The 16,463-nt window shown below is 45.3% G+C and overlaps 1 protein-coding gene across 1 annotated transcript in view; it reads right to left on the bottom strand.

The window, feature by feature from the left end:
- The window catches only part of Arl3 (ADP ribosylation factor like GTPase 3), a 47,738-nt gene that overhangs the window by 6,165 nt on the left and 25,110 nt on the right, over positions 1-16,463 (bottom strand). The window contains exons 4-5 of the mRNA XM_027407116.2: positions 7,543-7,593; positions 4,451-4,636 (exon numbers count right to left, since the gene is read on the bottom strand). Of these exons, the coding sequence (XP_027262917.1) occupies positions 4,451-4,636; positions 7,543-7,593 (237 nt within the window). The remainder of the gene's footprint in view (positions 1-4,450; positions 4,637-7,542; positions 7,594-16,463) is intronic.

The following is a 16,463-nucleotide window of genomic DNA, read 5'->3' as shown; positions in this document are numbered from 1 at the left end:
ACCTTCAAACTATTTGTCCTCTGCACAAAATCATTTTCGTTGCTCCCAGTTCTTTGCTCTCTCTCTCTCTCTCTCTCTCTCTCTCTCTCTCTCTCTCTCTCTCTCTCCCCTCCCTCCCTCTCTCTCTCTCTCATTCATATGATTACATTTTGATTCATTAATTTGTTTATCTGTTGTGTGTAAGCCAGTGGACACCTTTCGGGAGTCAGTTCTCTCTTCCTGCCCTGTGGTCCCGGGATCAAACTCAGGTCATCCATCGGGTTAGGAGCCATCACCTTTATCCACTGAGCCATTTTGCTGACCCTGGACCTCTTGATGTCACTTCCTGTGCCCATGGCTGCTGCAAGTCACTGATTAAAGAAGCACCTTTCCACCAATAATCAAACTACCGTAATCTCACCTTATTCAAACCGGCTTATTATTTACAGACGTCCCTTGCTATCCTCACCCTCACTGTCTAACTGCCCAGTGGCTTCCTGTCTTGGCCAAAGGGTTCTACAAAGGAGGCTAGGGATGGAGCTCACTGGTAGAGCATGTTCACCACCCTGGGTTTGATTTTTCAGCTTGGATGAAAGGAGAGAGGGAGGGGCTGGAGAGATGGCTCAGTGGTTAAGAGCACTGACTGCTCTTCTAGAGGACCTGGGTTCAATTCCCAGCACCCACATGGCAGCTGACAACAGACATATGTACAGGTAAAACACCAAAATACATGTACATAAAATACAAATAGATAATTACAAACAAGCAAACAAACAAAAAACAAAAAAAGAGAGGGAGGCAGAAAGGAAGGGAAGAGGTCCTTAGAGGGCGCTGTGTACCTGTGATCACACAGCGGGAGCACACTGCTCTGCCCACACAGGAGCTCCCGGTTACCCTCAGGTTCCTATGGTGAGGTGCCCTGGACTCAATGCCATGTGGCTCTAGATCATTTAATCTGTGCCCCATCCTCAGGCAGCTAAAGAAACAAGAGCCTCACTGTTAATTCCAGCTTTGCTTTTTCATGCTTTCTTCACTCTGGCCAAGAGAGAGGTCACAGTACCATGAGCCCACATTCTGATGAGTGCACGCACAACCTACTTCTCTTCTGCCCACCTTTCCAGCCCCCAACTCCAGGATGCCCTCAACCTTCTGACATCTGTGTCCTGAGTCATGCAGAAGGGCAGAGTCCACATGGTGGAATGATTTATAACACGGGAAGGCATCTCCTGGGCTGTGGTTGCAGCTCAGTGGGTAGCATGCTTGCCTGCTACTCACAATGACCTGGGTTTCAGCCTAAGTGACAGAAAAACAGCAAGAAAGCAAGCTGCCATCCCTCAACCTGGTGACTCTGGACACAGATGCAAGGGTGTGTGGGGTTAGGGCACATGTGGGATTAGATCTTTTCTTTCTTTCTTTCTTTCTTTCTTTCTTTCTTTCTTTCTTTCTTTCTTCCTTTCTTTCTTCCTTTCGTTTGTTCTTCGAGACAGGGTTTCTCTGTGTAGCTTTGGAGCCTATCCTGGCACTCGCTCTGGAGACCAGGATGGACTCGAACTCACAGAGATCCACCTGCTTCTGCCCCCTCTCCCCCCCCTCCCCCAAGTGCTGGGATATTAAAGGCGTGCGACACCACGCCTGCTTAGATCTTTTCATTTTTAAAGAGGGTTGTGATTGGACAAGGTAAAAAAAAAAAAAATCAGCATTTACCTCCTATTACCAACATTCCATGTTGCAGTACACTGGGACTGGGACTGGGTTGTAAATTACCCTGAAAAATGCGGTTTAATCAAAAGCCTGATAGACGAGCTTGTGTATATATAATCACCTATGTGGTAGCAATTTCATAAGGAAGAATCTAGAAAATGGTAGTTAGGCCCTTTGTAGAGTAGGACTTAGGAGAGAGAAAATAATTTTTTTCTTACTTCTGAGACAATCGAACATCGCCCAGGCTGGCTGAGGATGGCTTTGAACCCCTGTTCCTCTTTTACCCCCAGGTACTGGGATAGCAGGCTTGTGTTGTCCTGACCACTTTCTCTGTGCATTTTTGTGGGTCTGGGATTAACCCAGAACCCTGCTCATGCAAGACAACCAACCATTCTACCACTGAGCCATGCCCTTAGCCCATAGTTTTTTTTTTTTCAACTTTATAAACTTATATATATTTAAAAATGAGGGAGAATGCCAGGTGTTGGTGACACACACCTTTAATCCCAGCACTCAGGAGGCAGAGGCACGCAGATTTCTACGAGTTCCAGCCAGCCTGGTCTACAGAGCTAGTTCCAGGATAGGCTCCAAAGCCACAGAGAAACCCTGTCATGGAAAAACAACAACAACAACAAAAACAACAACAAAATAACAAAACAAAACAAAACCCCAAAACAAACAAACAAAAAAATCGGGGAAGAAGCATGTTTGAGATAGGACCTTGTGGGACTAGACTAGAACCAGGGGCTCTAGAGATCCTCCAGGGCATATACAGTCCACAATGCCCAGTTTAGAGTCAGAATCCAGGAAGAGGTAAAGACTGACAGCTGGGGGTGGTGGCTCATCCCTTCAATCCCAGCACTCTGGATGCTGAGGGAGGAAGAGCAGGAGATGAGCCTCAGTTATGGGGAGTCTCAGGCCAGCTTGGCTACAAAACACCCTATCTTGGGGCTGGAGAGATGACTTCCAGAACCTGTCCATATGGTGGCTCATAACCATTTGTAACTCCAATTCCAAGGGATCTAACACCCTCTTCTGGCCTTCATGTGCATAGCACACATGAAGGGTGCATACACACATCTGCATAGACAAACAACTATAACCATAAAATAATTTGTTGCTGTTTTGTTTTTTGTTTTTCGAGACAGGGTTTCTCTGTGGCTTTGGAGGCTGTCCTGAAACTAGCTCTTGTAGACCAGGCTGGTCTCGAACTCACAAGAGATCCGCCTGCCTCTGCTTCCCAAGTGCTGGGATTAAAGGCAGGCGCCACCATTACTGGCTTTGTTTTTTTTAAATTTATAAAAAGAGACCCTGTCTCAAAATTCCCAAACACCAACTCTCCCAAGTTTAAACCTCACAGATTGCTCCAAAATATATTTTGAGGATTTAACTGGTAGTCCCCGTGTTCTAAGGAACTCCAGCATACAAGTATCCATGCAGAACTTCTGGGGTGCAGGTGTGAGCAGCTGAGGGGGGGACACTCACCTAGCACTAACTACACTCAACTCCAGAGGCCACACATAGAAGCCATTTTGGTCATAAAAGAAAAAACAAAACAAAAGCCGTGTAGCACACATGTTAGGACTAACATAATTGTAGGATATGGTTATTTGCTTGGGATAAAAGCAACCAGACCATCTGAAGACAAATTGGTGTCCCACGTCTGAGGTGAGGGGACCTTAGAAGAGACAAGCAAATGGAAGAGGCCATGCAGGGCAGTGGTCGAGGCTCAAACCTCAGGTCTGAAACCCAACACGCCAAGTTGAGAGAAAAGCAAGCTGTCATGCCATTATTGACATACCGTATGTGCTCACAGCACCGTTTCACTTCCTGGCAGATACACTGGATGCTTCAAATGAGGAATGTGGAGGATTCTGGGTCATCTGGAAGGGCTGACTGACTACGGAGTGTCCCTGAGCTGAGGAAGCTTGGTAGGAAGCACCTCAGTTCTCAGGAAGTGTGTGGCTTCTTTTGAGAATAAAGCCTCTTGGATGCCTGGGACAGGGCTGTGTTCTGTCCCAAATTAATATTAAACAAAGGGATGTTCAGTCAGTTCCTCAGCATAAAGCCTCCCAGTGGGAAATCAATACCAGTAGCTGGGAACAGACACCAAGCTCAAGGGCAGGGAGAGAACTAAGAGAAGAAACAGGTATTTCGAGGCTAACTAGCATTTGTATGGTGGCGATGACAATCACCTTGGGAGTACAGGCTTTTAGCATCCATAATATTAGACCTAACATAGAACGCCAACACAATCGTCAAACAATTCCACAGTTAGAACAATCTCCAAGTCACCTCTTGAGCCCTCCTCCAAGTGAGCGGAGTGTGCTGAAGGGGCTGGGCTATTCCTTCCTTGGAACATTCATGGGATCTGGTTGGTTTCTAAGCAGTAAAGAATCAACCTCCTTCTGTGCCCTTCACCTTCTACAGTCCTTCATCTGCCAATCAAAGGCCATTTGCTTCTAGATTAGTGGTTCTCACCCTTCCTAATGCTGCGACCCTTTGATACAGTTCCTCAAGCTGTGGTGACCCCCAACTGTAAAATAATTTGTTGCTACTTCATAGCTATAATTTTGCTACTGTTATGAATCATAATGTAAATATCTGTTTTTTTTGTTTTTGTTCTTTTTCTTTCTGATGGTCTTGGGTAACCCCTTTGAAAGGGACCCAAAGATTGAGAACCATTGGTCTAGTTCAACCCTACCAGTGAGGCACACTGCCTTAGTGAGTTGCCACGTTGACCGAGAACAGACCCTTGCCAAGGCCTCACCTGGACACCCTCGCCTGTGAGAGCTGAGCAGGACTGGATCTGCCAGACTCGGTCCCGGATGGTGTGCAGGTTGAGCCCTTCGGCAATCTCAGAGGCAGGGGCTGCTGTGAGCAGGTCCTGCTTGTTAGCAAAGATGAGCACGGGCACACAACTCAGCTTTTCTTCCTCCAGCAGTTCCGTTAGTTCCTGGACCATTTTTGGGGGAAGGAAAGACGAGAGAAGATTGAGAACTGTGACATTTAAGCACGCTTTTGGAATTACAACCCATTATGTAGTTAAGTTGATCATCAGCAGCTTTCAAGGCAGAGACCTGCGGGCTGCACCTCTGTAAGATTCCCTAGGCAGTTTCTGGGCTCAAATTAGGGATGCTGACAGCTACAGAAAGTCAGAGTCAGCATCGAGGAAGCACTAGTAACAGGCTCCCCAGGTGGCTCTGTTCTAAGTGACTCAGGCCACACTGAGAAACTCCCTGAGAACCACTATTTAAGGAAGATATAGACGGTGGCTAGCAATTTCAGACTTATCCAAGCTTATCCCTCGAGAATATCTTTTTCATTGTTCCTCAGGTGCTGGGGGTTGAACCAAGGACATTATACATGCTAAGCAAGTGACACTCACTGGGCTAGACCACACCCCCACAAATAACTTAGTGCATGTGTGCACATGCATGTATGCGTAGAAATGAAATGACAGCTAGAGATAATTGTGTCTATTAGTCTCAATCTCCAAATGACCCATGCATCCACATTCATCAAACTCACATCCTGAAAGAACCAGAAGGGACCATGACTTTACTGGTCCCCCAGGCCACAGGCAGAACTCTAAACTGTATGCTAATTCTGTCTCTCGGAATTTCTTCCTTCCTTCCTTCCTTCCTTCCTTTCTTTCTTTCTTTCTTTCTTTCTTTCTTTCTTTCTTTCTTTCTTTCTTTCTTTTTTCAAGACAGGGTTTCTCCATATTGCTTTGAAGCCTAACCTGGAACTCACAGAGATCTGCCTGCCTCTGCCTCCCGAGTTCTGGGATTAAAGGCCTGCGCCACCAACTCTCCCCATCTCCAGGAATTTTTTTTTTTTTTTTTTTCCGAGACAGGGTTTCTCTGTGGCTTTGGAGGCTGTCCTGGAACTAGCTCTTGTAGACCAGGCTGGTCTCAAACTCACAGAGATCTGCCTGCCCCTGCCTCCCGAGTGCTGGGATTAAAGGCCTGCGCCACCAATGCCCGGCTATCTCCAGTAATTTTAAGTGAGTAGATACGAGTACCTAATGGACAGACTCTGACTGTCTCCCTCTAAGCTTACATTTTAGCTGCTTTAAACATCCAGCATTCAAAAAGACAAAAACAAAAACTGGAAAGCTTTGGGCATGGTGGCATACACCTGTGATCCCAGCCTTAGGAGGCAGAGGAAGATGGATCTCTGTGAGTTTGAGGTCAGCCTGGTCTCCAGAGTGAGTTCCAGGACAGCCAAGGATACAAGACCCTGTCTCCAGAAACAAAGACAAAAAGACAAAAAGGAAGTAGAGAGCTCAAGAGGCAGCTAACTCCCAGGGCACCCCTGCCCCAAGCTCAGGTACAGCACCGGCTCACTGCAGTGATGACCCAGAAAATCATTGGGGCATGGAAGGAAGCTGTGCTGTCTCCAGGAGTCTAGAGACTCCTCAGCCCACTTTCCAAGAAAAATGAACAAAAACATGGGAACTTCTGCCTTTGGAAACAGGCCAAAATTTCTGCACTAAGATCCAAACATGCCTCTCTAGGGACTCCCTTCCCCCTGCTGCTCCTGGTGATCCCCTCACTCTGGCCTCAATGGTCCAGACTATGTATACAAACCATGTATGTATGTATGTATGTATGTATGTATGTATGTATGTATGTATGTATATATCTAGCCATGTTAACATGTACCCTACTGTTGAAGCCATGCTTGTGTTCAAAGTTGACCTTGCTTCCTGGCTTGAAAATGAGTAGCTTAGTTTTGGCTTGAATGTTTCTTCTTATTCTTCTGAATTTGCCAAAGTTACTCTTGGTCAGTTAAGTATTGAAAAATGTAAATAGAAAAGCTAATTGTAGGGCTGGAGAGATGGCTCAGAGGTTAAGATCACTGTCTCTTCTTCCAGAGGTCTTGAGTTCAATTCCCAGCAACCCACAAGGTGGCTCACAACCATCTGTTATGAGATCTGGTGCCCTCTCCTGGAGTGCAGGCGTACATGCATGCAGAACACTCTACGTAATAAATAAATTAAAAAAAAAAAAAAAAGAAGTTAAAAGAAAAAAAAGAAGGGGGAGGATATGTAAATATGAGTAGTAATTAAAGAATAAAAAAAGAAAAGATATTCACAAAAAAGAGAAAAAAAGAAAGTTTTTGTGAGTAAAAAAGTAGTGTAGTGTTTGTGAGTACCTTTCTACAAGGTCTGCGAAAAATCCCAGATTTGGGGTATGGCAAAGTCCTATTTGCATATCTATATCTATATATCTATCTATATCTATATCTATATATGTATATATAGATAGATATTTTTTTCTGCCTGTATGCCAGTAGAGGGCATCGATCCCACTATAGATGGCTGTGAGCCACCATGTGGTTGCTGGGAATTGAACCCAGGTCCTCTGGAAGAGCAGACATCACTCTTAACCTATGAGACATCTCTCCAGATCCCATTTGCTCATATCTTATATATTAAATTTGGTTAAGTTAAAAAAAACTTTCATCACTGGGCGGTGGTGGCGCACGCCTTTAATCCCAGCACTTAGAGGCAGAGGCAGGTGGATCTCTGTGAGTTCGAGATCAGCCTGGTCTACAAGAGCTAGTTCCAGGACAGCCTCCAAAGCCACAGGGAAACCCTGTCTCGAAAAACCAAAAAAAAAAAAAAAAAAAAAACAAAAAACAAAACAAAACAAAAAAAAACAAAAATACTGCAAAAGACTCAAAAGACTCGAAACTCACTTCTTTTTGAACAGCTGGTATTTTTGCCTGCTTGCCAGAATAAGCCTCTTCCTTGAAGTGTAACAAAAAGTGCCCTCTTCCCTCAGACACACTCCAGGGAGATTAATGGATACCTGGTGTTTTGGGAAAGAGTTCCACATAAAAATCATTTACCTGACCTGTCTCTTCAAATCTTTTTCTGTCCGCACTGTCAATTACATATATCTGTAAAAGAAAACAAGAAAGTTACTTCAATAAACAGACACAGAAAGAGAAGGACTAAGTTTTACAAAAGGAACATAAGGGCCTCTAAGTTCAGATTAGCCCAACATATAGAAACAGCTTGGCTATTCTCAGCCTATCTTTGGAAGCAAAATAAGCTATTTTGCTCATTTGAATTAGCTAAGGATGCCCACAAAACACACCCAGGAAAACTCCCAAGCCAAGGAGGGTAAAATAAGTGCATTCAGTGGACCCCTAGTCTTTCCCAAGTGAGGCTTCCTAGCCCACTGTCTTTTACTAGTGAGGCTTCCTAGTCCGCTAGCTAGTTCTTCCTACAGATCCATGAGACAGACTCTCACTATTTTCCTATTTGTCACACAAAGAAACATAAAGTCTAAACAATAACCTGCCCAAGTTCCACCCCGTATGTGACAAAGCTGAGACTCAAACTGAAGCACACCTGACTATGTGCTTCATAGCTCTTCTCTACCATGCTTCCAGCTGCTCCATGTCCTCAGACCAGACGGATGGGAGGGACTAAAGGGACCAGTGTTTGCAGGCAACTTCAATCCTATACTCCTGGGATTCCTCTGAAAGTACCAGCATTCCTCTGTGCTGACTTTGGGACTGAGACAAAAGACAGTTCTCTCCTGTTTCTTTCATTACTACCTTTCCAGGCTGCTGGGATATCAAGACTGAAGACGAGAAATAGATGGGCAAGCTAGGCTAGAAGATGATGTTATTGTTTGTTTGTTTTGAGGCAGCGTCTCATGTAATCCATGTTGGCTATGTAGTAGAGAATGGCCCTGAAATTTTGATCCTGCCTGACTTGCTGGGTACAGGCGTGTTTTATGGGGTCCTGGGGAGTGAACTCAGGCCTCACATGAATGCTAGGCAGGTTCTCTACTACCTCAGCTACATCCCCAGCAGAAAGAAAATCTGAGACTCATTTTAAGTTATAAATCTGAAGCTTCCCCCTCTATCCATGGGTCTTAGTACCCAAGTAACTCCATAACAATAAGGAAGATAAAGCTTAAAAGAGAGAATGAAGAATCACCATGGTTACAGCTTCTAAACACATCAGCTATTTAAATTTCCTACAGGGGCTCTACCCAGCAAGGTGTGGTGGTGCATGATTGTAATTTCAGCACTTGAGAGGCTGAGGCAGGAGGATTGCTATGAGGACGAGGCCAGCCTAGGCTAATCTCAAACTCACTCTGTAGTGAGACACTGTCTTGAAGAAAAGAGAAGTTCTTTCCTAATTCTACATATGCAAATTTAAAAAGATGAGAAATAAGATTATGTACTTTTAAAGCATTTTATTTATTTTATATGTATGGGTGGTTAGTCTGTATGTATGTCTGTTTATCACCTAATACCCATGGAGGCCAGAAGAAGGTGATGGATCTCCTAGGATTAGAGTTAAGGATGGCTGTGAGCCGCCATGTGGGTTCCGGTAAGTTGCCTGTAAGAGCGGTCAGTACTCTCAACCACTGAGCTATCTTTCTAGCATCCCCTCCATCTTTTTTGTCTGTTTTTCTTCCAAGACAGGGTTTCTCTGTGTAGCTCTGACTGTTCTGGAACTTACTCTGTAGACCGGCTGTCTCTGCCTCCTGAGTCGCCACTGCCACACACCACCACCACACACCACCACCACTAGGCACTAGGTTAATTTCAAAAATTAACATTGTTACTTGGAGAGCTTAGTGATAACACACCTGCAACCTCACCATTTGGGAGGCTGAGGCAGGAGGATCAAGAATTTGAGGCCAGCCTGAGCTACATGCATATTAAGTATCAAGTCTGAGGTAGCCTAGTTATATAAGACTTTGCTTTGTCTCAAAAAAAAAAGAAAAATAACATCATTATTATTATTATTATTATTATTATTATTATTATTATTATTATTATTATGCATAATGGAACTCTCTCTTTCAAAAAGCACATTCAGGCCAGGTGTTGGTGGCACATGCCTTTAATCCCAGCACTCGGGAGGCAGAGACAGGCGGATCTCTGTGAGTTTGAGGCCAGCCTGGTCTACTGAGTGAGTTCTAGGACAGCCTCCAAAGCCACAGAGAAACCCTGTCTCGGGGGAAAAAAGAGCACATTCAGTTAAAAACAGAGACCAACTTCAGCTCTTTCCATCACGCAACTTAAATCACAGCAGTGGATTCTGTAATGCACACAGCATGGCTGCTGACTCAAATTCTCTATCACACAACATCCTTTTGGAAAAGAAAATGGTCATTTCTTCGTATAATGTTCTTTCATTTAGTCACTAGTGCTTACTATTATAGCAGATTCCAAGTTCACATGTTCTCGAAAGAACGGCCTGTGCTTCCATTTGGAGAATCATGGGGCAAGGACGGGGGTGGGGAGGATGAGATTTCAATATTCTTTTGTTGATTGGTACTGACTCAGGTAGTGAATGATCGGTGGGACATGCAAATGCCACAGACATCCTATTCCACCTGATACTGAGAGTAAGTCACTATGCAGAGCACGTGTGGCCCACGCCATGTTTTCACTTCTTTCTTTCTTTCTTTCTTTCTTTCTTTCTTTCTTTCTTTCTTTATTGAGACAGGGTTTCTCTGTGTCCTGGAACTTGCTTTGTAGACCAAGCTGTCCCCAAACTCACAGCGATCCACCTGCCTCTGTCTCCCAAGTGATGGGATTAAAGACCTGAGCTACCAGCATCCGACTATTTTTAAATTAAATGAAATTTAAATTTATTTAGTTATGTATGTTGGGGGCTTAGGCTTTGTTGTTGTTTTGTTCTTGAGATAGGGCCTCTCTGTCTACATAGTCCTAGCTGTCCTGGAACTCACTATGCAAACCAAGCTGGCCTCAAATTCACAGATACCTGCCTGCCTCTGCCTCCCGAGTGCTGGGATTAAAAATGTACAATACCAGGTTCCACCAGGCTTTTATTTTTTTAGGCCTTTTTTATTACAAAAATTTTTAATCATGTGTATATGTGTGATGCAGGCCATGTGTGGAATGCCTAAGGAGGCCACAGGTGTCATATCCCCTGGAGCTGGAGTTACAGGCAACTGGTGAGCCTGCTGACTTAGGTGCTGGGAATTGAACTCAGGTCCTTTCGGAAGAATAATACATGTTCTTAACCCATGGACCACCTCACCAGCCTGGGGCTCATGCATACTATAAATACAGGTTTACAAAGAATGAATGTGACGGGAGGAGCCTAAATACAATTCCATTAGACTTATCTGCAAGTTTACAGTTTAATTAGTTAACGAAGCCACAGCTCAGGACAGGAGGGAGAGAAGCAAAGCCAGGTGACTGCTGGGAGGATGCTCTGCAGCCAGAGAGCAGCCTGAAGGGTGTGTACAGGTCACTGAGCAAAACACAAATTACAAAGTAGGGGGAAGGAAGGTGTGTGTGTAGCGCCGAGTCGCAGAATGAAGCTGAGGGGGAAAAGAGGGGGGGGGCATCTGGGATGACCAAGAGGAAAAAGCTCCTCAGCCTGCATGATGGAGCTGGAGCCCCACTTGATGGAGGGAGACAAGGGACCCGCAGGCATGTCATGGCAAGCCTGTACCCAGCAAATAAATGGAAAGAAAAAACAGAGACTGTCGAGACAGGAAAGCAAGGAGTGGGAAGGTTTTAAAGAGCCGACCATCCAAACACCAGCGGGTCCAGGGGCTGAGCCCAAAGTACAGTTTCTATTCACCAAATATTTGCCATTCTTTACTGAACATGAAATTTCACTTAGTGTTTTAGGTACCAACTTCCAAAGGATGGCTCTAACCACACACCCATTTTTTCCCCTCTTATTTAGCTTGTCTGTATAGATTTTGAACACTACTACAAAAAAAAAAAAAAAATCCTTAAGATCAAGTCTAGAAGGTAACTACCCTACCCTGCTTCCCAAGAGCCACTGGGAAAAAATAACAGGCATTAAACTGGCCTCCGAGACCCCTCCAAGTGTGCTTCCTGCCCTGCCTTCTCCATGCAGTCTGCTTCCTTCTGGAGCTCCCATGACTGCTCAGGGCCACAGGCACATCCCTGTGCTGTCCTGCAATAGTTCTTCTTCTTTCTCTCTTAACTACTTTTTTCCTTTTTTAAAGTTTTTTGTTTTGTTTCAGAACAAACTGATCATTAACATTTTTTTTTTTCTGGTCTCTAGCCAGGAGGTATCAGAGAGTGAAGTACTTGTGCTTCTGACTTTAAAAAGATAGAGACATTCAAATAGCAAGCCATAAAACCTAGTCTACAGCAAGGTTATAATCCCAGCACTCAGAGGGAGCCTTCAGTGACACCAAGTCACAGGTGCTCTGATTTATTTGTTTTTGGCAGTTGCTTTTGAATTCTTATTTGGTTGTGGGAGGACCGGGAAAAGGTTCCTTTATCAAAGTTAGGGAGACACTGAACGGAGGGAGCACCTTTGCTCTCCTTGCTCCCTGTGCTCCTCCTCCCTCCTGCTGCCACCTTTTGGCCATTTTATTGCTTCTGGTACTTCTTCACCACAGGGTGGTGGCTTTGCTCATAGCTGGAGCTGATGTCTAAGAGGACAATGAAAGTGACAAATTAGGTGTCTGTACAACTCAGGGTTTTCAGTCACTGGTGTCTTTTGTTGTCTTGTAGCACCAATATGGAAGTAGGAAAGAGCTATTTGAAAACGTTTGGCATCCATTCCTCTTGAGGTCCTCTGTCTCTGTCTCCATCTCTCTTCTCTCTCCCTCTTCTCAGCGTCCCACGACATAACCCGGCTGGCTTGGGTTCCTAGAGACCATCCATCTGCCTCTGCTGCATCCCACACCTGGCTATCAGAGAGAACTGGGAGACTGCCCTGGCTCATATTCCTTCCGTCTTACTTCAATTTCTCTTTTTTAGTTGCTTCCCTAAATTCCTCAGCAGAAGTCAGATGTTCTCAGCATCAACATCCTGGACCTTCCAACCCCCCGAGACAGTCATTTCATGTTCAAAGTGAGGGTAGGAAGACTTGTGTGAGCAGCCGGTAGGAAACAGTTTTGTGGCCCGTGCAGTCTCATTCACAACCATGTAGCCAGGCTGCTTCAACAAGAAAGCAACTGTGGGAAACCCGAGAACAAAAGCAGGTGGCTGGGCGCCAACAGGACTTCATTGTGGACACTGGAATTTAAATTTCACATCATTCTCATGTGTCACAAAACAACATTTTCCTTTTGCAACCTCTTAAAAATATAAAAACCATTCTAGTTCACAGGCTACACAAAAACAGGAGGCAGGCTGGATCAATCTGTCCACCTCTACTCCAAAGCTAGATTTTACCACGGCACTCCAGAGAGAATTGAAAAGATTTAACCAGGCAATGAAATGTGTCAAGCCTCAATCCTACTCCTGCAGTGGTACGGCGTCCAGTGTAATAGGTCCTTTTCAACTAACAATGGAAGATTATTAAACCCAGACAAACACAGAACCCATCAACCTGCTCAGGCTGCTATGAAACGGGCAGGCAAGCAGAGCTGGGTCTCAAGGCTGTAGACTGGGAAGCCAGGGAGGGGGAGGGGGAGGGGGGGGGAGGGGGAGGGGGGGGAGGGGAAGGGGGTAGGGCCTCGGCTCAGCTGCTTCCCAAACCTGCTTGATCTCAAATGGCACTGGAAAATAATGAGGGTGACTCTCAACCCTAAATATTATCCTGTGCTATTGCACACAATTGCCAAGAGTTGCTCTGATGTTTGCTGGGTGGAGCGTTATTCCTGGGCACTCACAGCTACTGACAGTGTGGGATTCAGGGTCCTGCCATGCTTACAGGGCAGTCCACCTCCAGGAGGGTGGAGCTGATGCCTAGACCAGGAAGTCAGTCACCAGTGTTCTCATGCTCGGCTCCTCTCACCTAAAGCTCCTACACCTTTTTTCCATTTTATTTGATTATTATTATTTTGTTTGTTTGGGTTTCTCTGTGGCTTTGGAGGCTGTCCAACTCACAGAGATCCGCCTGCCTCTGCCTCCAGAGTGCTGGGATTAAAGGTGTGCGCCACCAACCCCCGGTTTATTTTGTTTTTTTGAGAGAGGGTTTCTCTGTGTAGTCCTGGCTGTCCTGGAAATTGCTTTGTCGACCAGGTTGTCCATGAACTCACAGAGATCCAGGCACCTGCCTCTCTGCCTTGTGCACCACCTCACCTGGCTATTCCAGTCTTTTAAAGACAGTGTCTCTCTATATAGCACTGACTGGCCTGGAACTGCTAAGTAAACCAGGCTGGCCTTCATCTCATAGAGATCTGTTTATCTCCCAGAGTACTAGAATTAAATCCATACTTTTTCGTTTTGAGACAGGGTTTCTCTGTGTATCCCTGGCTGTCCAGGAACCTGCTCTGTAAACCAGGCTGGCAGAGATCCACCCGACTCTGCCTCCCCAGTGCTGGGATTAAAGGCGTGGGCCATCACCACCCAGCTTTATTTTTACATTTTCTGTATGTGAAATTATGCCCCTGCTACTATGTGGAGGTCAGAGGACAACATGGGGGCTCATTCTCTGCACCATGAGGGTCCTCATGATGGAACCTGGGTGAGGTCAGGCTTGGCAAGCACACTCCTTTTCCTGTTGAACCATCTCTTTATCATTGAATAATATCCAAAAAATAATGTATCATAGTTTGCTACCCATCCACCTATTAAAGGGCCTCTTGGGTGCTTTTAGTTTTTGACAATCAGGAGTAACATTGCTAGAAACTAAGTATAGGGTTTGGGACAGGATGTAAGTTTTCAATGAATTTGGATTCTGTGCTGTTGTACTGTATTTGTGAGGCAGTTCGGCCCTAAGTGAAGGGACTCTAGCCAGTCCAGGCCTGGAAAACATGGCTCTGGCAGGCCTTGCCCTTCTCTCCATTCCCTCTACCTTGCTAAAAAAACGGTTAGATTACTTTCCTAAAGCTAGCCACCAAGGTCTAGTCCCTTATTTGGCCGTTTCCTCCTCCTGAGGCTGACCACCAAGGTCCAATTATCAAAGTCCGGCAACCAAAGCCCCCATTGGCTCACCTAATTAACATGCCTAATTAAAGTTAAACACCTTCCCCTTTTACCTTTATAAACTGTCATTTGCCTATGGATCATGTCTGTCTCCTCTCTATCCAGAGGCAGTCCTCTGTCCCTGTGGGGCAAATCTCCCTCCTCCCTCATCCTCTACTGTCTTTGTCTCTTATTCTCTGCCCTCTGTCCCTCTGGGGCAAATAAATCTCCTTTGTGCTGAGAACTTGGTCCTGGAGTATCCTGAGCCAATACTAATCCTTTCAAGTAATCCCTCACCATATCCCTGTCAGTAACTTCAATAAAACTCATTGATTTGACATTGGTGGTATTCGTACTGTGGTCTGTCATAGGTTTCCTATCTGGGGTGAGTAGATGTGTGTATTGCATCTCTCTAGGAGAGTTTCCTCACACAACATAATTGGGATGAACATGACAGAACCAAAGATGAGTTGGGGAGGAATGAGTGCATGGTCCTGACTGTGTGTAGCAAGACATGCAGCTGAGGCGGAGAAGCCTGGGTGGGGAGAATCTGAGCAGGAAATTCTGATACAGTTGTTTCCTGTATGGGGTGTGTTAGTGTGTCTCTGCACTACTCCTGCAGAGGCATGGTTCTTGCTTTGGGTAGTGAGATGTTTAACTCAGGCTGAGCCATCAGGATTAGAAGTGTCTGTGGGAGGAATCCCAGGATGGCAGTCTTCCTCTATATGGTACTGGGTGGCATGCCTGCTTGATGAATACCAGGTAAATACAGAGACGTCCAAAAAAGTAAAAGCTTTAGAGTAGATTTTATAGTCCTGGAGATTAACTCACAAGCAGCGGCAGAGGTTGCTTGGCCATGGTGGTGTATATGAAGAAATGCATTCAAGGCCATGATGGTGGCCAACCAGGAACTTAGGTAAAGGAGCAACTGCAACCAGAAAGGAAGATGTGGCTAGCATCCTCTGTGCTAGCCTCTGGTTTGGTAAGTGAATTAGACAAATAAGAGGATGAGATGGAGGTGTTGCTGCTACTTCTTAAGGTTTGGGGGCTGGAAGGAAAAGAATGCAAGTTAGATCCAATCTTAGAGAGGAGGGAGGGAGAGAGAGAGAGAGAGAGAAAGAGAAAGAGAGAGAGAGAGAGAGAGAGAGAGAGAGAGAGAGAGAGAGAGAGAGAGAGAGAGAGAGAGAGAGAGATATCTGTGATCCATCCTGCAGGGGGCGCTAACAATGGTCTGGTAGAAGAAACTAGGGTAATCAGGACATGCTTAGCACTTGAACTGCTGGAATTAGGGAGCTTTAAAGGAGCGATGAGAGAGCCTGTCTCAGCACGCTTGTGAGGCCTTGGGACATGGGAGTGGACGGGATCAGTCAGGAAACCCGAATGAGGTAATTCCCACCCTTCTTAGGCATGAGGGACACTGGCTTATGAAAGCCACAGGAACACTTGGTTATTTCTGTCTGAGATCCCCACAAATGCAGGGACTGGAGGACAACAGAGGAGAGGCAGACGCTATCGAGGGAACTAGGAATAAGAACTGTGTTTGAAGTCCCGTTCACTGTGCCAGACAGAACTTTAACAGGAGTTAAAAGGTTGATCCAGCAGGGACCTTGAGGCTAGTGTGTAGCCTTTAGTAGCTTTGCTGAGTCCTTTGGTGGGCAAAGTTTTTTGTTTTGTTTTTGTTTTCAGACAGGATTTCTCTGTGTAGACCTGGCTGTTCTCAAACTCAGAAAGTCTCCTGCCTCAGCCTCCCAAGGTGCTGGGATTAAAGTGCACCATTACACCTGGCTGAGATTTTTTTAAATAAAAGGCACTGACAGGTCTAAATGACAGACCACCATGTAATGAGAGTCCTGGCGGTTCGAGAAGAACCTAAAGAAAAATTTAAAAAGACAACACAACAAAAGAGGTCTGTCGGGGTTACT

This window comes from Cricetulus griseus, chromosome 3, assembly GCF_003668045.3.
Source record: "Cricetulus griseus strain 17A/GY chromosome 3, alternate assembly CriGri-PICRH-1.0, whole genome shotgun sequence".
NCBI lineage: Eukaryota > Metazoa > Chordata > Mammalia > Rodentia > Cricetidae > Cricetulus > Cricetulus griseus.
Note: the sequence above shows the minus strand (reverse complement) of the source record. Positions and strands in the feature narration are given on the sequence as shown.